Source organism: Penaeus monodon, chromosome 10, assembly GCF_015228065.2.
Source record: "Penaeus monodon isolate SGIC_2016 chromosome 10, NSTDA_Pmon_1, whole genome shotgun sequence".
Classification (NCBI taxonomy): Eukaryota; Metazoa; Arthropoda; class Malacostraca; order Decapoda; family Penaeidae; genus Penaeus; species Penaeus monodon.
The window spans coordinates 570,836-588,335 of NC_051395.1; the positions used below are offsets into that span (position 1 = coordinate 570,836).

Sequence of the window (17,500 nt, forward strand, 5' to 3'; positions counted from 1 at the left end):
TCGTATTTATTTATTTATTTTTGTTATTATTTTTTAATCATTTTTACTTCGATTAAAATACCCGAATATGAATACAAAAATGATGCTCACGAGGAATATCCTCAAGACACAATAACATTTAATCCTAAAATAAACATATAAACAAAAACGTAAATAAAGACAACAAAATAAAATCCCGAAAAATCGAAAACTGGAATGGTTAAACAGAGGCGATAAACAGGTGTCCTTTATGCGCAGAAAAAGCCGTCAGTAATTGCCGTTTTAAATCCTTTTCCCATTAATCTAACTACCAATTATTCCTTAACGTTCCTATAAGTCATTCATACCCATCTTATATGGAGAGGCAAGGAAGAAGAAGGAGAGGAAGGAGAAGGAGGGAAAGAGGGGGGGGGGGAAGGAGAAGGGAGGGGGGGGGAAGGGAAGGGAGAGGGAGGGAGAGGGAGAGGGAGAGGGAGAGGGAAAAGAGAGAAAAGGGGGAGAGGAAAGGGAGAAGAGAGAGAAGAAGAGGGAAGGGGAGAGAGGAGGAGAGAGAGAAGAGATGAAAAAGGGGAAGGGGGAAAAGGGGGGGGGGGGGGGGGAAAAAAAAGGGGGGGGTTGGGGGGGGGGGGGGGGGGGGGGGGGGGCGGGGGGGGGGAAAAAAGGAAAAAAAAAAAGGGGGGGAAACGGGGGGGGGGGTGGGGGGGGGGGGGGGGGGGGGGGGGGGGGGGGGGGGGGGGGGGGGGGGAAAAAAAAAAAAAAAAAAAAAAAAAAAAAAAAAAAAACATTTGAATTTTAAGGGGTATGGGGAAAAAAAAGGGAAAAAAGGAAAGGAAAAAAAAGGGTAGGGAAAAGAAACAAAAAAAAAAAAAAAAAAAAAGGAAAAAAGAAAAAAAAACGGAAAAGAAAAGGGATGGAAAATAGAGGGAAAAAGGGGGGTAGGGAAGGAAAAGGAGAAGGGAAAAAAAAAAAATAAAAAAGAGAAGAAAAAAGGAGAGGAAGGAAGAAGAAGGAGAGGAAGGAGAAGGAGGAGAAGGAGAAGGAGAAGAAGGAGAAGGAGAAGAAGGAGAAGGAAAAGGGAGGAAAGGAGAGGAGAGAGAGAGGAAGAGAGAGAGGAGGAGAGGAGAGGGGGAAGAGAGGAAGATAGAGAAGAGAGAGAGAGAGAGAGAGAGAGAGAGAAAACAAAAAAAGGGGAAGTACCCGGGGTTTGGCTGCGGCGCGATAATTACATCGGTTCGAGGCTTCCCTTCGGCTCAGGCATTTCCTTTAGGCGGCCGTGGGAAACCGACGCTCGCCTCTCGTGACGTCATAAGGAATCAAAAGAAAACGAGAGAGAGAGAGGGAGAGGGAGAGAGAAGAAGAAAAAAAGGAAAAAGAAAAAAAAGAGATAGATATAATGGCTGCTTGTGATGTCCCCGCCCGACTGGGGGGTTTGTGTTTTATGGAAGGGAAAGATTTTATCGTTTCTCGAAGTGGAAGTTATCGTTTGTCTTTTGTTTTTTTGTGTTTTTTTGTGAGACTCGTTTTTTCTCTTTCCTGTGCTGGAAGATGGCGAGTTTGCGGCCCTCCCAGAGGCTCGCGCGCTAGCCACGGATGGCTTCAGAAGGGCGCTCCAAATCCGTTTAAAATCCGGCTAAAAATCCGCAATGGAGAGGGAGAAAAAGGAAGGAGGGGAAAAAAGGGAGAGAACGAGAAGAGAAGCGGATGCCGTCACGCTCAAGCCATTTGAGGAGAGAGGGCGTGGGGGTGGGAGGAAGAGGAAGGCGGAGGGAGAGAGAGAGAGAGACGGAGGTGGGATAAAGGATGGGAGAAGTAACGTAAGAAGGAAGAAAAGGGATGAAGAAAATGGTATATGAAGTAAAATAGAATAAGTCTGAGGTGATGGAAGTTGAAAACGTTGAAAAACTAGCAAAAAATCACAGTAATGATTATTATTACATTAATGATGATAATGATGGTGATGATGATAAGAATATTATTATTACTATTATCATTATTATTATTATTATTATTATTATTATTATTATTATTATTATTATTATTATCATCATCATTATTATTATAACTAACAACAACAACAATAAAACAAACAATACAAACAAGAATAAATAAAAAAAGGAGAAACAAAAGAAAAGAGAAATAAGATAATTAATTTGCATCAGCAATTAATCAAGATGACCTCCATTTATCTATTTTTTCCCCGCACAGCACTAATAATTAACACGACGTACGTGCCCCGGCCTCGTAGCCTCCTCTTTCTTCAAGTGTTATCTCTGACAGGTCGGTCGTCGGCGTCCGTGGGCGGTCGTCGTGGGCGGCTTGGGCGTATCAGGACCTATTCCTCTTCGGAGACATCGATGGGCGTAGCTGCCTGTGCTTGCAATCGCCGCTCTTTCTGTCTGTGTCTGTCGGTCTGCCCCGCTGCTTTCTGTCGGGCGTTTTTCACTCCTCTCCCCTTTCCCCTTTCTTTTCCCCGTTTTCCGCTCTTTTTCCCCGCCCCCCCCTCCCCTCTCTCTCTCCCCCCTTCCCCCCCCCCCCCCCCCCCTCTCTTCCCCTCTCCTCTCTCTCTCTCCCCACTCCCCCTTCTTCCTCTCTTCCTCTCTCCCTCTCTCTCTTCCTCCCTCCTCCCTTCCTTCTTCCCTCCCCCTCTCCCTCCCTCCCACTCTCCCCCTCCCCCCTCCCCCCCCTTCCCCCTCTCTCATCTCCTCGCCGCCCCATGTATGTTGTTTACGTTTGAACAATTGCAAATTGCGTTTGCTTGCGTTGCCTGTTCATACTTCTTCGTGGTCGGCGATGATGACACTTGATAAATGAAGGAAAGGATGGATGAAGATGAATGGGAACAAGAGAAGAATGTATAATGAATAAGGGAGAAGGAGGAGGAGAACGAGAATGAAGAAGCAGAACGAAAGGGGGGGGGGGGGATGGAGGGAGCGAAGGAAAATAGCGAAGGAAAAAAATAGGAAGACGGATAATAAGAAAAAAGACGAAGTAGAAGATTAACAGTGTCGAACCTGCAAACACGAAAGAAAGAAAGAAAGAAAAGATAAGAAGAAGAAGGGGAAGGAGAAAGAGAATAATAATAATAATAATAATAATAATAATAATAATAATAATAATAATAATAATGATAATAACAACAACAAAAACAACAATAATAATGATAACAGGAGGAGGAAGAAGAAGAATGAGAATGCGAATAATAATAAGAAAAGGAAGAAGAAGAACGAGAATAGCAATACTAATAAGAAAAGGCCGCAGCGCGACACGCAAACAGGTCGCAAGAACAGCCATAAACACGCCTCTTTCATTTCCCTCGGCTCTTCCATCCGACCGACCCCCCCCCGCCTGCTTCCTGAGACCCGGACCGACCGGTAACCGGATTCCCGACGGAATAGCGGAAGCGGTCCGTCGGGATTCCGTCGGGTCATTTCGGGGCTGTTTCTTTTGTTTTATTCATTTATTTATCCATCTTTATTTACTATTGTTGTTGTTATCTTAATGGGTTCCTGGTGACGTGAATTTTGTGTTGTTTTATTTATTCATTTGTTTATTCTTAAATAGAGAAAGAGAGAGAGAGAGAGAGAGGGGAGAGAGAGAGAGAGAGAGAGAAGACAAGAGAGAGAGAGAGAGAGAGAGAGAAAAGGAGAGAGAGAAAAAGAGAAGAGAAGAAAAGAGAGAGAAGAGAGAGAGAGAAGAGAGAGCAAAGAGAGAAGAGAGAGAGACAGAGATAAGAGAGAGAGAGAGAGAGAGAGAGAGAGACAGAGAGAGAGAGAGAGATTGAGAGAAGGTAAGAGAAAGATGATGATACAAAACAAAACAAAACAAAAGATAGAGAGTGAGAGAAAGAGAGAATGAAGAGAAAGACGAAAAGAAGAAAAGAAACAACACAAAACAAGATAAATAAAAAAAAAAATAGAAAAAAGAAAGAAAAAAACGGAAGGAGAGAGAGAGACGACAAAAAAAAAAAAAAAACACATAACAAGACAGAGATTAAAAAAAAGAGAAAAAAAAAAAAATATGGAGAGAGAGACGAGGGCGGCCTGGGAGCTTGTAGCCTCGTGTCGAAGTGCCCGGCTGATGAATGGGCGGGGGCGGGGCGGGCGGGCGGGGGGGGCTCTGGTCTCGCGTGAGGAGACTGATGGGGCTCCGGAGAAGAAGGGGGGAGGGGAGGGAGGGAGGAGGGAGGGGGAGGAAGGAGGGGAGGGGAAGGTGGGTTATGGGGAGGGGGGAGAAAGGAGGGAGGGGGAGGAGGGAGGGGAAGGGGGGTCCGTGTGGGAATCGGAAGGTGGCAGAATATAAGCGGAAGATCGTTTGCCTTTTCTCTTTCTCTTTCTCTCTCTCTCTCATTCTCTCCCTCTCCCTCTCCCTTTCTCTCTCTCTCTCACTTTCTTACAAATAAAGCATTAGGAACAACCGCCCTCCCCCCCTCCCCCTCCCCCCTCCCCCCCAACTTACCTTAACCGAGATAGCTCTCCTCTTTCCCCTCTCCCTCCCCCTCCCCCTCCCCCTCCCCCTGCTCTCCTCACAGCGATAGCCTCCCCCCCCCCCCATTAACGCTCCCACACGTCACTAAACTGTCTCCGCCTCGCTGTGACACTCGACCGCGGAGATAGCGCGACAAGCACTAGCCTCCCTCTTCCCTCCCCCTCCCCCTCTCCTCCCTCCAGCTGGGCCCTCCACCCTCACCTCCCTCCCTCACTCCTCTCCTTCGCTCCCTCCTTCTCTCTTCCTCTCCCTCCTTCTATCTTTCTCTCCCTCCATCTCTCTTTCTCTCCCTTCATCTCTCTTTCTCTCCCTCCTTCTCTTTTTCTCTCCCTCCTTCTCTTCTTCTCTCCTCTGTTTCTCTTCCTTCTCTCTTTCTCTCCCTCCTCCTCTCCTTCTCCCCTTCTCTCCTCTTCCCAGCCCCCCCCCCCTCCCACTGACCCCGACACCCCATCACTCTCTTTCCTCTGCTCCCTTCTCCCCCCCCCCCCTAGAAAAAAGTAATTGGGAGAGCTTAAAAAAAAAGAAAATGAAAAAAATAGAAAACAATCCGATCCTCGCCAGCAGGTCGTCGGCAGGAGGTTCTCTGGCACGGGGGGGAGGGGAGGGGGGGGGGGGGGACGGAGGATGGAGGGGGTGATGGAGAGGTGGGCAGTTGCTGATCACTTACCCTCTGGAAGTTTGATTATCTTTTGTCGTCGTTTGCGAGACATACTTCATTGTAACGTCTCTCTCTCTCTCTCTTTCTCTCTCTCTCTCTCTTTCTCTCTCTCTCTCTCTCTCTCTCTTCCTCTTTCTTTCTCTATCTCTTTAGTCTTCTCTTCTTTTGAAATGAAATTGCAGAAAAAGGCAAAAGCAAAACCAAAAACAAACCAGCGACGAAAATCAAAGAAAATCACCTTACGAATCCTCGCCCTCCCCCCCCCCTAAATAAACGTAAAGACGAACCTCAAAACCGTCTCCAGAACCGGAGGTCGTAGGAGGTCGTACCGCGCCAGCTCTGACGTCACGACCCAAGTTACGCAGCGGGTCGTGCATGAGAACGACATCCCACTGGCAGGACAATAAACAGTCGTCGATGTTCCTTCGGCGCCCACGACACGCCCGCACGCCAGCGCCGCCGCCGCCCGCAGCCGCCCTCGAGAGTGTCCGCCGCGGCAAATGTATCTGCGACGCCCTTAACGTATTGCGCCGCGCCATCTAGTGTTCCTGTCACGAAGGACTGATCACGGGCCTAATGCCGCTCTTTAAACGCTCGCTGCTTCTCGCTCTCTGTCGCTCGCACCCTTACTTTTCCCCTCCTTTTCTCTCTTTTATTGTCGCTTTATCTATTTTTTCGTTTTTTCTCCTTTCTCTCTCTCTCTCTCTCTCTCTCTCTCTCTCTCTCTCTCTCTCCTCTCTCTCTCTCTCTCCCTTCCTCTCCCTCTCTCTCCCTCCTCTCCCTCCTCTCCCTCTCCCCTCCCTCTCTCCCTCTCCCTCTCTTCCCTCTCCCTCTCCCTCTCCCCCTCCCCCTCCCCCTCATCCCCAGAGCCCCACTTCCGCCGCCGGGCTCTGATCGCGGCTCCGGTCCCGAGGGCGTCAGAATATCGCGTTGTAGTTGGTCATCCGATTCTCGATCCTCGTCCCTCTGGTGCACTCTGCTCCAATTGATCGGCTCAATTTGCAAGCTAATGTAAGTAGACAGACAAACACAGTCGACAGAGCAGTCACACGAGTACGGATAGTGCGCAACACTTACTAAGCAGTTATGACCGCAAACACACACACACACACACACACACACGCACGCACATGATAAAAAACGAGGGACTTACACATTACACATTCACATCACACGCCCGCTGCTGTACACCTTTCCCCACACGTTGCCCACCTTCCCACATGACGTTTCATTTAACAATTATTATTTCTCATTTTTTTCTTGAACCCGTTCGTTCCTGCGGGCGTGAAAAGCCGAGACATTAAGCCTCCAAAGATGAGATGAAGTTATGAATAAGTTACACGGCCCACTGACCCTAAATACAAGAAGCGATCTGACCTGAGCTCAGTCTGGAGCCGCCACGGGGGTCGACTGCGTCCCGCTTCTGAGACAGGTATATAACAGGTCCCTGGTAACGGCAAGGCGCTAATAAGCCACAGGGTTTGTGGTCACGCACTCGGGGTTGTGTGGCCGAGGCGGGGTTCAGGGGAGAGGGTGAGGGGAGAGGGAGAGGGGAGAGAAGGAAGGACGGAGAGGGAGGGGGAAGGAAGGATGGAGACGAGGGGAAAGGGAGGAGAAGAGGAGGAAAGAGAGGGGAGGGGGGAGTGCTTATGCATATCTGATTTTCTAACCATCTTGATTGCTATGTAACCTTGCTAACTATCTCGTTAGCTATGTAGTTGGAAATATGCTTACACATAAAGCTGATACACATCTGTCTATATCTGTCCAACAATGGTCATTAATCTGCCCACCTCTTTATCTATTTATATATGTGTGTATGTAGAAAAAGAGAAAACGAAAAGAGGGAGAAAAGGAATAAAGAATGGAATCGTGAGTAAACAAAAGAGGGTCAAAGGATCAGATGAAAGTATCGAAGTCATGTGAGGAATTCGAGAGCATAGACACGAGAGAGAGAGAGAGAGAGAGAGAGAGAGAGAGAGAGAGAGAGAGAGAGAGAGAGAGAGAGAGAGAGAGAGGAGAGAGAGAAGAGAGAGAGAGAGAGAGAGAGAGAGAGGAGAGAAGAGGAGAGGAGAGGAGAGGAGAGGAGAGGAGAGGAGAGGAGAGAAATTGAAATTTTTTTTTTTGAAATTGAAATCTTTATTTTGTCTATTAAAGATTTTACATTGGTAGTCACAATTATACATATAGACAAGGCTCTTTAATGATTATGCATCATTTTATAAGAGCCTTTTGAAACATTAATAAGGTTGTAGAATATTATGTTTACAAAACATTATTTAATTGTGAGTTGTCAAACACATTCTATCCTTTAGTAATATGTAATCTTTTAACAAAAGCTAAACAATAGCGCTGTATTTGTCAACCAAGAATTGCTTTAAACTATTTTTGAAACTGTATAATGTGGTCTTACTTCTTACATCACATGGTAGTTCATTATAAATTTTTGGTCCATAGAATTTTACATTAGTCTGTGATTGAGAGGAGGACACGAATGGTACTATAAGGGTATTGTAGTTTCTGGTCGGGTATCTTCTATTTATTTGGTTAAGGAAAAAGATGTTTATAGCTAATCCGAGGAGGAGAGGAGAGGAGAGGAGAGAAAGAGAGATGGATCGAAGAAAGGGGAAGAGATATACAAGGCAAGGAAGGGGAAGAGAGAGAAAACGAAGGAGAGAGGAGAGAGAGAGAGAGAGAGAGAGAGAGAGAGAGAGAGAGAGAGAGAGAGAGAGAGAGAGAGAGAGAGAGAGAGAGAGAGAGAGAGAGAGAGGACGGGAGATGAGGTCATGACCGCAACAGGTCATAAGTTTACGAACGGGAAAGCAAGTGGTCCTCCGGCGGTGCGAGCGAGGACTCAAGAAGGAAGTCTGGGAGAACGGGAAAGAACGTGACGAATGGAGGGAGAGGGAGAGGGAAAGAAAGAGGGAGAGGGAAAGAGAAAGAAAGGGGGAGAGGGAGAGGGAGAAAGAGAGGAAGATGGAGAGATGGAGGAAGAGGGAAAAGAGAGAGAGAGAGAGAGGAGAGAGAGAGAGAGAGAGAGAGAGAGAGAGAGAGAGAGAGAGAGAACAGGGGAGAAGAGAAGAGAAGAGAAGAGAAGAGAAGAGAAGAGAAGAGAAGAGAAGAAAAGGAAAAAAAGAAAAGAGAACAGAGACAGAAAAAAGAACGTGAGTAAATAGACGAGAAGAAAGAAAGAAAAACCAAGAAGAGACAGGGACGCCGCCAGACAGACAGAGAAGTCACGAGTAAAAGACCGACAACCGAAGAATCGCCGATAAACGAAGCGAAAGACATATAGAGCAAAGGCAGGCAGAGAGCGACCCCCCCCCGACCCCTCCTCCCCCGCCTGTCCCATCAAGTGTTCGGATGAGTCGCGCTGGCTTTGTCGGGAGCGTCCGAACAAATGATCCGCAAGGGTCGTCTCGTCGTGGCCACAGATGGAGGCGCTTTTCGTCACGCGAGGATCTGTCTCCTCCTGTTACTCGGATTCTCCTCCTTTTCTTCATTCTTCTGTCTTCCATTTATCTTTATTTGTTGCTTTCTCTCCTTGATTTTTTTTCATTTATTTATCTTTTAGTTATCGCTTTCTCTCCTATACATGTTCATCTAATTTTTAGGAAGGGAGGGGGGGGTTCTCCATTTTTTCTCTGACTTATTATTATTTTTTCTTATCCTCTTCTTTTCAGATTTCTTTCTCTCTTTTTCCTTCTTCGCCTCCTCCTGCGCTTCCAAATTTTCTCCACTTTTCTCATATGTCTTTTTCTTTTCTCCCCTTTCCTCTTCTTCTCCCTTGTCATCCTTCTCTTCCTCTTCCTCTTCATCCTCTCTTCCCCCTCACCCTACCTCGCTCTCTTTTTCCTATTCTTCGTCCCCCGCCCTCTCTCTTCCTCCTCTTCCCCCAGTCCTCCCCTCTTCCCTATCTTCCCCCAATCCTCCCCTCTTCCCTATCTTCCCCCAATCCTCCCCTCTTCCCTATCTTCCCCTTCGCCCCTTCCTTGGAGCCGATGTCACGATCCCGCCTCGCCTCCCGGAGTGCCGCGCGCCCTGCCGTGTGACCCTCGCGTTCCCCGGCTGTCACTTGCGGCCGAAGGTGCCACCCCGCGTTCAGTGGGGGGGGGGGGGGGCTTTGGGCCTCTTGCTTCTGCACTTTCTCTGACATTTTCTTCGTTTTCTCTTTCTTTCTCTTTCCCCTTTCTCTTTCCTCTCATTCTCCCTCGGGACTTCTTGAATTCACACTCCTTTCTCCTTCTTCCCTCCTTACTTCTCTTCCTCCTCGCTTCTCTCTCTCTCTCTCGCTCTCGCTCTCGCTCTCGCTCTCTCTCTCTCTCTCTCTCTCTCTCTCTCTCTCCCTCTCTCTCCCTCTCTCTCTCTCTCTCTCTCTCTCAATCGCTTGCTTGTCCGCCAGGTCCACCTCCTCCCCTCGAGCTCCTTGAGGTTTCCTCCGGGTTTCCCTGGGTGTGCACTGGCCCTTCGAGTTGCCTCAGATTCCTTCGGGCTTCCCTGGCTCCCCCGGGCTTCCCTGGGCTCCCCCGGGCTTCCCTGGGCTCCCCCGGGCTCCTTCCCGCGACGCGCCGGGCCCTCGCCTTCGATCCGCCGGGGCATTAAGCGTGAGCATTCCGCGCGTTAATGTCGCTTGTCCTCCTCCGGTCCGGCGCGGCGCTGACCCTCCGCGCTCGGGCGCCGTGACCTGCTCCTGCCTTCCCTCCCCCCGGCCTCTCTTTCTCTTCTTCTCTCTCTTTCTCTTCTTCTTCTCCCTCTTTCTCTTCTTCTTCTCTCTCTCTCTCTCTCTCTCTCTCTCTCTCTCCTCTCTCTCTCTCTCTCTCTCTCTCTCTCTCTCTCTCTCTCTCTCTCTCTTTTTTCTCTCATTCCTTTCTTCTCTTGTTCTCTTTCTCTCCCTTTTATTCTAATTTTACATTTGTTTTTTTCATTTCGTTTTGTAAGCATTTATAAAAATGTATTTTTAGCATCTTTACTTTTTTCTCTCTCTGTATTTCTGTCTCGCAACTTTTCTCTCAGTTTTCCACGGTTTTCTTTTCTATTTCTCTGTTGTTCCTCTTTCTCTTTCCACTCCCGCTTTTTGCTCTTTCTCCTTCTGCAATAATCCGTAAACACAGTTTGCATTCGCTTCTCCTCCTCCGTCTTCTTCTTCTCCTTCCTTTTCCTTTTTTCTTCTTCTTTTCTCCTCCTCCTCCGCCTTATTTTTCTTCTTCTCCTCCTCCTCCCCCGCCACCTTCTCCCTTCCTCCTCCTTCTCCTGCTCTCACCTCCCCCCTTCTCCTTCCTCTCCCTTCTCCTTCCTTCGCCACCAAATAGAAATAATAATAATAAAAAATAATAATAAAGAAATAAAAGCACACAAACAAGGTTCTGTGTCTCTCTCTCCACACCTGATAATCGTAACGGGGTGGAACTGGGGGCGCGAGGTTGCCTTCTGGGGAGGAACACTTGCGAGGTTATGATGCGGTCGAGTAGGGGGACGGGGTGGGGGGGAAGGGGGAGAGGAGGGAGGGGAGGGAGGGGAGGAGAGGGAGAGAGGAGAGAGAGAGAGAGAGAGAGAGAGAGAGAGAGAGAGAGAGAGAGAGAGAGAGAGAGAGAGAGGAAGGGAGGGAAGGAAAGAGAGGTAGAGAGAGCGACGACAGTAAGGCGGAGAGATACCGAGAGAGAAGAAGGGAAGGCAAAGAAGGATAAATAGAGAGAAATTGAGGAAGGTGATGGTAGGCGGTCGCAAGAACGTACCAACCGTTAGCTACCATGACTACCCTTACTTCCCCATCTCCCTCAGCTCTCCCTACCCCCCCCTCACCCCCATCTCCCTCAACTCTCCCTACTCCTCCTCCCCCACCTCACCCCCATCATCTACACCCCACCTCCTCGCACTCAACACCCCTCCTCCCCACCCCCTTTCCTCCCCAACAACGCTTCCTCAAACCCCTTTCCCCCTCCTCCCCCACTCCCAATCGCCTTTTACTCCCTCCCCCTCCTCTCCTCCCCCATTCCCTCCTCCCCTCCCCCCTATTCCCCTCCCCCTGGCCCTCCTCCCCGCCCCGCCGTCTGGTTTATAGTCACGACCTGCAACCCCCTCGCAGCTCTATCGTATATTATATCTGCCATAAACCTCCTCAATTTATTATCATCGGGTTAGGCTGGCCAGCGTCACGAGCCCCTTTGGCGGAGACGCGGGGAAGAAAACGGCCGTCGGGGGAAAAAAGGCGAAGAAAACGGCCGTCGGGGGAAAAAAGGCGAAGAAAACGACCGTCGGGGGAAAAAAGGCGAAGAAAACGGCCGTCGGGGGAAAAAAGGCGAAGAAAACGGCCGTCGGGGGAAAAAAGGCGAAGAAAACGGGAAAAAGGCGAAGAAAACGGGAAAGAGTCGAAGAAAGCAGGAAAAAGGGCCGAGAGAGGAAGAAACGGCGGACGGGAAAGAAAAGGTCGCAGAAGACAGGAGGAAAAGAGTCAGCAAAAGCGAAGGCAGGAAAGGAATCTCGGATCGACGCCATCTTTGTTTCAAAGTCGGCTGTTATTTCGTATATTACGTTTCTTTTCTTAGTTTTGCTCAGTTTATCTTCGATTATTAATGAATGGTATTTATCTACTTACTCGGATTTTTGAATCTCTGATCTATCTAGTCTGTCATACAAGTTTGGAATAATCGTGAAAGTTATCTAAGAATAATCTAAGACGGAAGTCATTATCTTCTTCCGCTTGTAATCGCTATCGTTATATTACTGTTATTATTACTTTTATTATCACTATTACTGTTGGTGTCATTATCAGTATCATTATTATTATTATTATTGTGTGTGTGTGTGCGCGTGCATATATATATATATATATATATATATATATATATATATATATATATATATATATATATATATATATATATATATATATATATATATAAAGACACCCAGAGACCCTTACAGGCAATCCGTTCCTCTCTGCATCAACATGTGCGTCCAGGCTGCTCCATGAGTCACACAAGAGCACTACGTGACACGCACACACGCGCACACACGCACGCACACTGGCGGGTCACCATTGCATTAAAGCTGCACTGCTAGTCTGGGTCGCCATGAGGTCAGGCAACTTGCAATAATTCTCTGCAAGAGTCTCCAAGATTCCAAGCAGTTTTCAGATCTTGGTTATTCTCATTAGTATTTTGTTTTTGTTGTTGTTGTTCGTCGTCTCCTTCTTCGTCATCGTCTTCTTCTTTCTCTTCCTCTTTCACATCTTCTATTTCTTCTTCTTCTTCTTCTTCTTCCTCTTCTTCTTCTGGGGTTTTGGAATTTTCTCAAAATTTTCTTTGTAATTCGGTTCACTTGACTTTTTTTTTTTTTACTTTGAGGGTAGAAGTCGGGGGAGGGGGGGAGGGGGGAGGGGAGGGGAGGGGTTGACCAGGTGCATTTCCGTATTTTTTCTCCTAATAAATGAATAATAATAAAAAAAGCGAAAAAAATCTCGCACGGGGCCGCTCGACACGAGGTTCTGGAAGATTCTCCTTTCCAGCGGAAAACGAGGGCGGTTTTGAATTTCTGCTTCTTCTTTCTTCTGTTTTTTCTACTTTGCTTCTGTTTCTCTCTCGCCTTATTCCTTATTCTCTTCCATCTCTTCCTTCTCCTCTCCCTTACTGACATTCCTTCTCCTCCTCCTCCTCTTCCTTCTCCTCCTCTCCATTTCTGCTATCACTTCCCCTCCCCTCTTCTTCTTCTTCTTCTTCTTCTTCTTGTCCTTCCTCCTCCTCCTCCTCCTCCTCCTTAACCTCTCCTCCCTCCTCCTATTATCCCTCTTCTCCCTCTTCTTGCAATCCCTCTTCTTCTCCTTCTTCTTCCTCCTCTTCCCCCTCTTCTTCCAACCCGCAAGGCCGTCAACCAACAAACACCAGACAACTACAAGTATTTGCAAAGACACTGGGAGTGTGAGACGTTGCAGCCCATTATCTTTGCTCAAGAAAACGTTTCGAGTAATTACTCAAGTTTCGTTTAAGAATCCGAGCAATTCCGAGGCAAAAACAACGGCGCTAAACTTCAGAAAAAGGGGGGAGACAGGTAGGAAGGGAGGAGGGAGGGAGGGAGGGAGGGAGGGAGACAGGTAGGAAGGGAGGAAGGAGGGAGGGGAGGGAGGGAGGGAGGGAGGGAAAGAGGGAAGGTGGGATAGGAGGAGGGGAATAGGGGAGAATGAGAATGAGAGGGAAGAGAACAGAGAGAGAGAGAGAGAGAGAGAGAGAGAGAGAGAGAGAGAGAGAGAGAGAGAGAGAGAGAGAGAGAGAGAGAGAGAGAGAGAGAGAGAGGGAGAGAGAGAGAGGAGAGAGAGAGAGAGAGAGAGAGAGAGAGAGAGAGAGAGAGAGAGAGAGAGAGAGAGAGAGGAGAGAGAAGAGAGAGAGGCGACCGGATGTGACGTGTATCATCAAATCTCGAGGGCTTTGATTGCTGCTGGCTCCCCCCCCCCCTCGCCCCATGCCCCTGCCCCCTCCCTGATATCGGAGGAGGGTGGGGGGTGGGGGGTGGTGAAGACGCTTAGAGGAGATAAGCGGAAAGGAAGAGACGGAGAGAGGAAAACGAAAGACGGAGAACGTGAGAAGAAGAAGAAAAAAAACACGACAAAGAAGAAAAATAAAAGAAAAACAAAAAAGGAGGGGAGGGGAGAGAGAGGGGAGGGGCAAGGGGGGGGAGAGGGAGAGAGAGGGGAGGGGACAAGGGAGAGAGAGGGGAGGGGCCAGGGGGGAGAGAGGGGAGGGGCCAGGGGAGGGGCTGGCTGCAGCGCCACACTACCCCCGGCATTCCACGGCCCGGCATTCCGAAGCGGACTTCTTCCCGGACGTTGGAGGCGTCGCCGCCCCCCCCCCTCGCGCCCGATTGCCTGATCCTTCCACTGCCACCTTACGATACTGGCGGTTTATACGCCCTCCGCGCCCTCCTCCGCTTCCTCCTCCTCCTTCTCTTTTCTTCCGTCCTTTTCCCTCTCCCTCCTCCTCCTTATTCTCCCTCCCCCTCCTCCTCCTCTTCATTCTCGCCTTCTCCCTCCTCCTCCTCCCCCTTCTCCTCTTCTCCCTCCTCCTCCTCCTCCCCCTCCTCTTTTCTCTCCTCCTCCTCCTCCTCCCTATTCCTCTGCGTTCGTCTATTCTATATTCTCTCTTAAACATGCTCTAAACCCACTCGAAATCCGCCCCTGGTATGAACTGGCTTGGCGTGATTTCGTTTTTTTCGACTTGAAATTTGCTTATTTTAGCTCATTATCTGGCAATTTCACTGATTTGATGTTAATTGCGAAACTTTCTTAATCAATTTAATAGGCAAGCAATCATTTGCTTTCAGGCAGAGAGGAAATGTTTAAAGTGTCATTTCCTCCTGTGAGACTCATTTTCATTTTGTTCTAATTCGGTCAACTTTTCTGTTTTCATATACCTTTTCTTTCTTCCGGCTTTCTTTCTCTCTCTCTCTCTCTTGTTTATCTTCCCCCAATTTCCATCTCTCGTAATTTTTGCCACTGTTCCCCTCTTCTCCCAATCTTTCGCGTCTCTCGCTTCCCTTCCTTCAAGTAAACTTTTTTTGCATTCTTTCTGCCTCCCATTCTTCGTGCAACGCCCACACACACACACCTCCCCCCCCCCTTCCCTCTAAGCCCCCTCCTCTCCCCCTCAACCTACACACACGCGAACTACAGGTCTCTATGCATTCATAAAACTGAACAGGTAAAAGTGGCGAGTCCTAAAATGCACCAATAAATACCTTTTCCTCTTTCTTTCTTTCCTTCTCTTTTCTTTTCCGCCAAAAGTATTTCATATTATGTATCTGCCTCCTTTTCCCTTCTACTATTTTAGCACTGTTTGCTAAATTACATTGTCGTTTTCGTAGATATTATTTTAATATCTTATGTCTCTGCCCTGCCCCCTCCCCCCTTTCTATAAAAAAAAAAAAAACTAACATAAAATCACATCGATTTAGAAAACATTATATTTCGAAATGACAGCATAACATAAACATGGTTACTGAACACTACACACGAACGAGAAATAATGGATCAATAACCGTTATAAAAGAGTAGAAATTTCGCACTTACCGACATTGTCCCGGCTCTTGACATGTTCCGTGTACAGGATGACAGCCAAGTTTACACACAACTGTTGGAAAAGAAAAAAACAAGAGGTTGGAAAATGTCAAATGGTGTTACAAATTGGTGGCAAACAGAAAAAGAATCGATTTCTTGATAGTTGATGTTAGTGGAAAATTGTGTTTCGTTGTTAAGAACGGAGTAAATTATTGCTACTGCTGTTCTTATTGTTTTGGTTAGTAGTAGTATTTGTGATATTATATTGCGATTATTATCATTATCAACATTATCATAATCAGTAAGACTATCATCATTATTCTCATAATTGCCAATAATACCATCATCACTATCATCGTAACTATTTTACTGCTCGCAGTCATTACCATCAGTAGAATCATTATCACTATTTCTAAGAAACTGATAACAGAACATACTTATCCAACACAAAAGAACCTTTGCCCTCTCCATCCATCTATCCATCTCTCTCTCTCTCTCTCTCTCTCTCTCTCTCTCTCTCTCTCTCTCTCTCTCTCTCTCTCTCTCTCTCTCTCTCTCTCTCTCTCTCTCTCCATCCATATGTAAACAGGGCACTGGAAATATATAAGAGCCGGGTGCCAGAGGTATGATAGCCCCCGCGTGATCGCAAGACCGTAACTCACTCAACTCCAGTAATTGGCAAATGTATAATGACTTTCTCCTGAATAAAAATTAGGATCGATATTAACGGCTTCTCCTTGAATAAGGAAGACGAGGAAGAAGAGTAGGGGAGAGAGGAAGGGAGGAGGTATGGGAAGAGGAGGGAGGAGGAGGGAGGGAGGAGACAGGGGAGGGGGGAGAGGGGGAGAAGAAGGAATGGAGGGGAAGGGAGGAAGAGAGGAGGGGGGAGAGGGAGGAAGGGGGATGGGGAGAGGGAAGACACACACACAGGGAGGAGGTGGGGGAAAAGGGGAAGGGGAGGGAGAAGAGGAAAAGGGTGAGGAGGGGGAGCAAATAAAGATGAGGAAGAGGAGGAGGTGGAAAAAGAGGCGGAGGAAGGAAGGAGGAAGAACAATAGAGGGCAAAGGATGGACGCATCAGGCGAATAGAAAGAAGAAAAATAAATAAATAAATAAAAATAAGAAGGGAAAAGATAAAAATGAGACTAGGAAGAAATGGAGACCTTCAAGAATAATAATAATAGAAAAAGAGCAAACAGATATTTCATATCTATTGCGTCTCAATCCCGAAGAAAAGACACAGTATACTCCCATATTTCCTCCGATTTCCTCACCCTCTTCCTATTACTTAACCCTTCCGTTACGATCAAGAAAAAGTAAAAAAAAATAAAAATAAAAATAAAGGCTTATGAACACCAACCATAAGACCCGAGGCAGTTCTCAGCCTTGTGAAATCCGTCTCGAATTTTCAAGTTCTGAGATAATGATGGCTTCTTGGCGTGGCCTCTTTTTTTTTTTTTTTTTGAGGGCAATTTATCACTGTGGATTAACGGGATTAGTGGGGGAGTTGCGTGTATGGTGAGGAGAGTGATGATTATGATTATGGTGGTGGTGATGATGGTAAAGGTGATGGTGATGGTGATGGTGATGATGATGAGGATGATTGTGATGATGATGTTAATGATGACAGTGAGGGTGATGATGATGGTGATAGTGGTGATAGTGGTGGTGGTGGCGATGATGATAATAGTGAAAAAGATGATGGTGATGAACCTTATTCTTTATCATCAATATTTCTCACATTTGAAAAAAATGAGAAAAAAATTACAACCAAAAAAATTATCATGAAGAAAAAAAAGCACAAATAAATATTATCCTTTTAGACATAAAAAAAACAATAAAAGGAAAAGAATAAAAAAGGGTGTCGACTGAATGTAAAGAAGCCGTTTTAATGTTGTCTTGTTTAGAGAAGAAAACTGGGGAGCCGGGAGGCAGCCTAGCCCATATGTTGCATATTAAACTGATTTTTGTATTGCTTCTAACTCAGATTTTTTAAGGTTGTCGGAATTTGGTAAATACGATTCAGATGTTTTCTTGAATACTCCTTTTATGCTTCTTAGAATAGTTATTACAAATGTTCTGTTTTCTCTAGTCTCTTGTTTCTACATGCTCTTCCGAACGAGCTTTTCTGTCCGTCTTTTTGGAAAATCTCCTGCGCTGCCGGATCCCCCGCCCCAATCACAATTGAACACCAGAGTTTTTTTTCTTCTTGATCTCTTGCTTTTGAAACCCTTCAGGACATTTTTACTTCTAGTTTCTTGTAATTATCCTACTGCCTTTATATTTTTTTCTCTGTTCTTTTCTCTTTCTCCTCTTTTTCTCACATGCTCTTTCCCC

The 17,500-nt window shown here is 46.9% G+C and overlaps 1 protein-coding gene across 1 annotated transcript in view; it reads right to left on the minus strand.

Moving 5' to 3' along the window:
• The window catches only part of LOC119578176 (protein jagged-2-like), a 79,451-nt gene that overhangs the window by 56,107 nt on the left and 5,844 nt on the right, over positions 1-17,500 (minus strand). Inside the window, exon 2 of the mRNA XM_037925913.1 lies at positions 15,177-15,237. Within this exon, the coding sequence (XP_037781841.1) occupies positions 15,177-15,237 (61 nt within the window). The remainder of the gene's footprint in view (positions 1-15,176; positions 15,238-17,500) is intronic.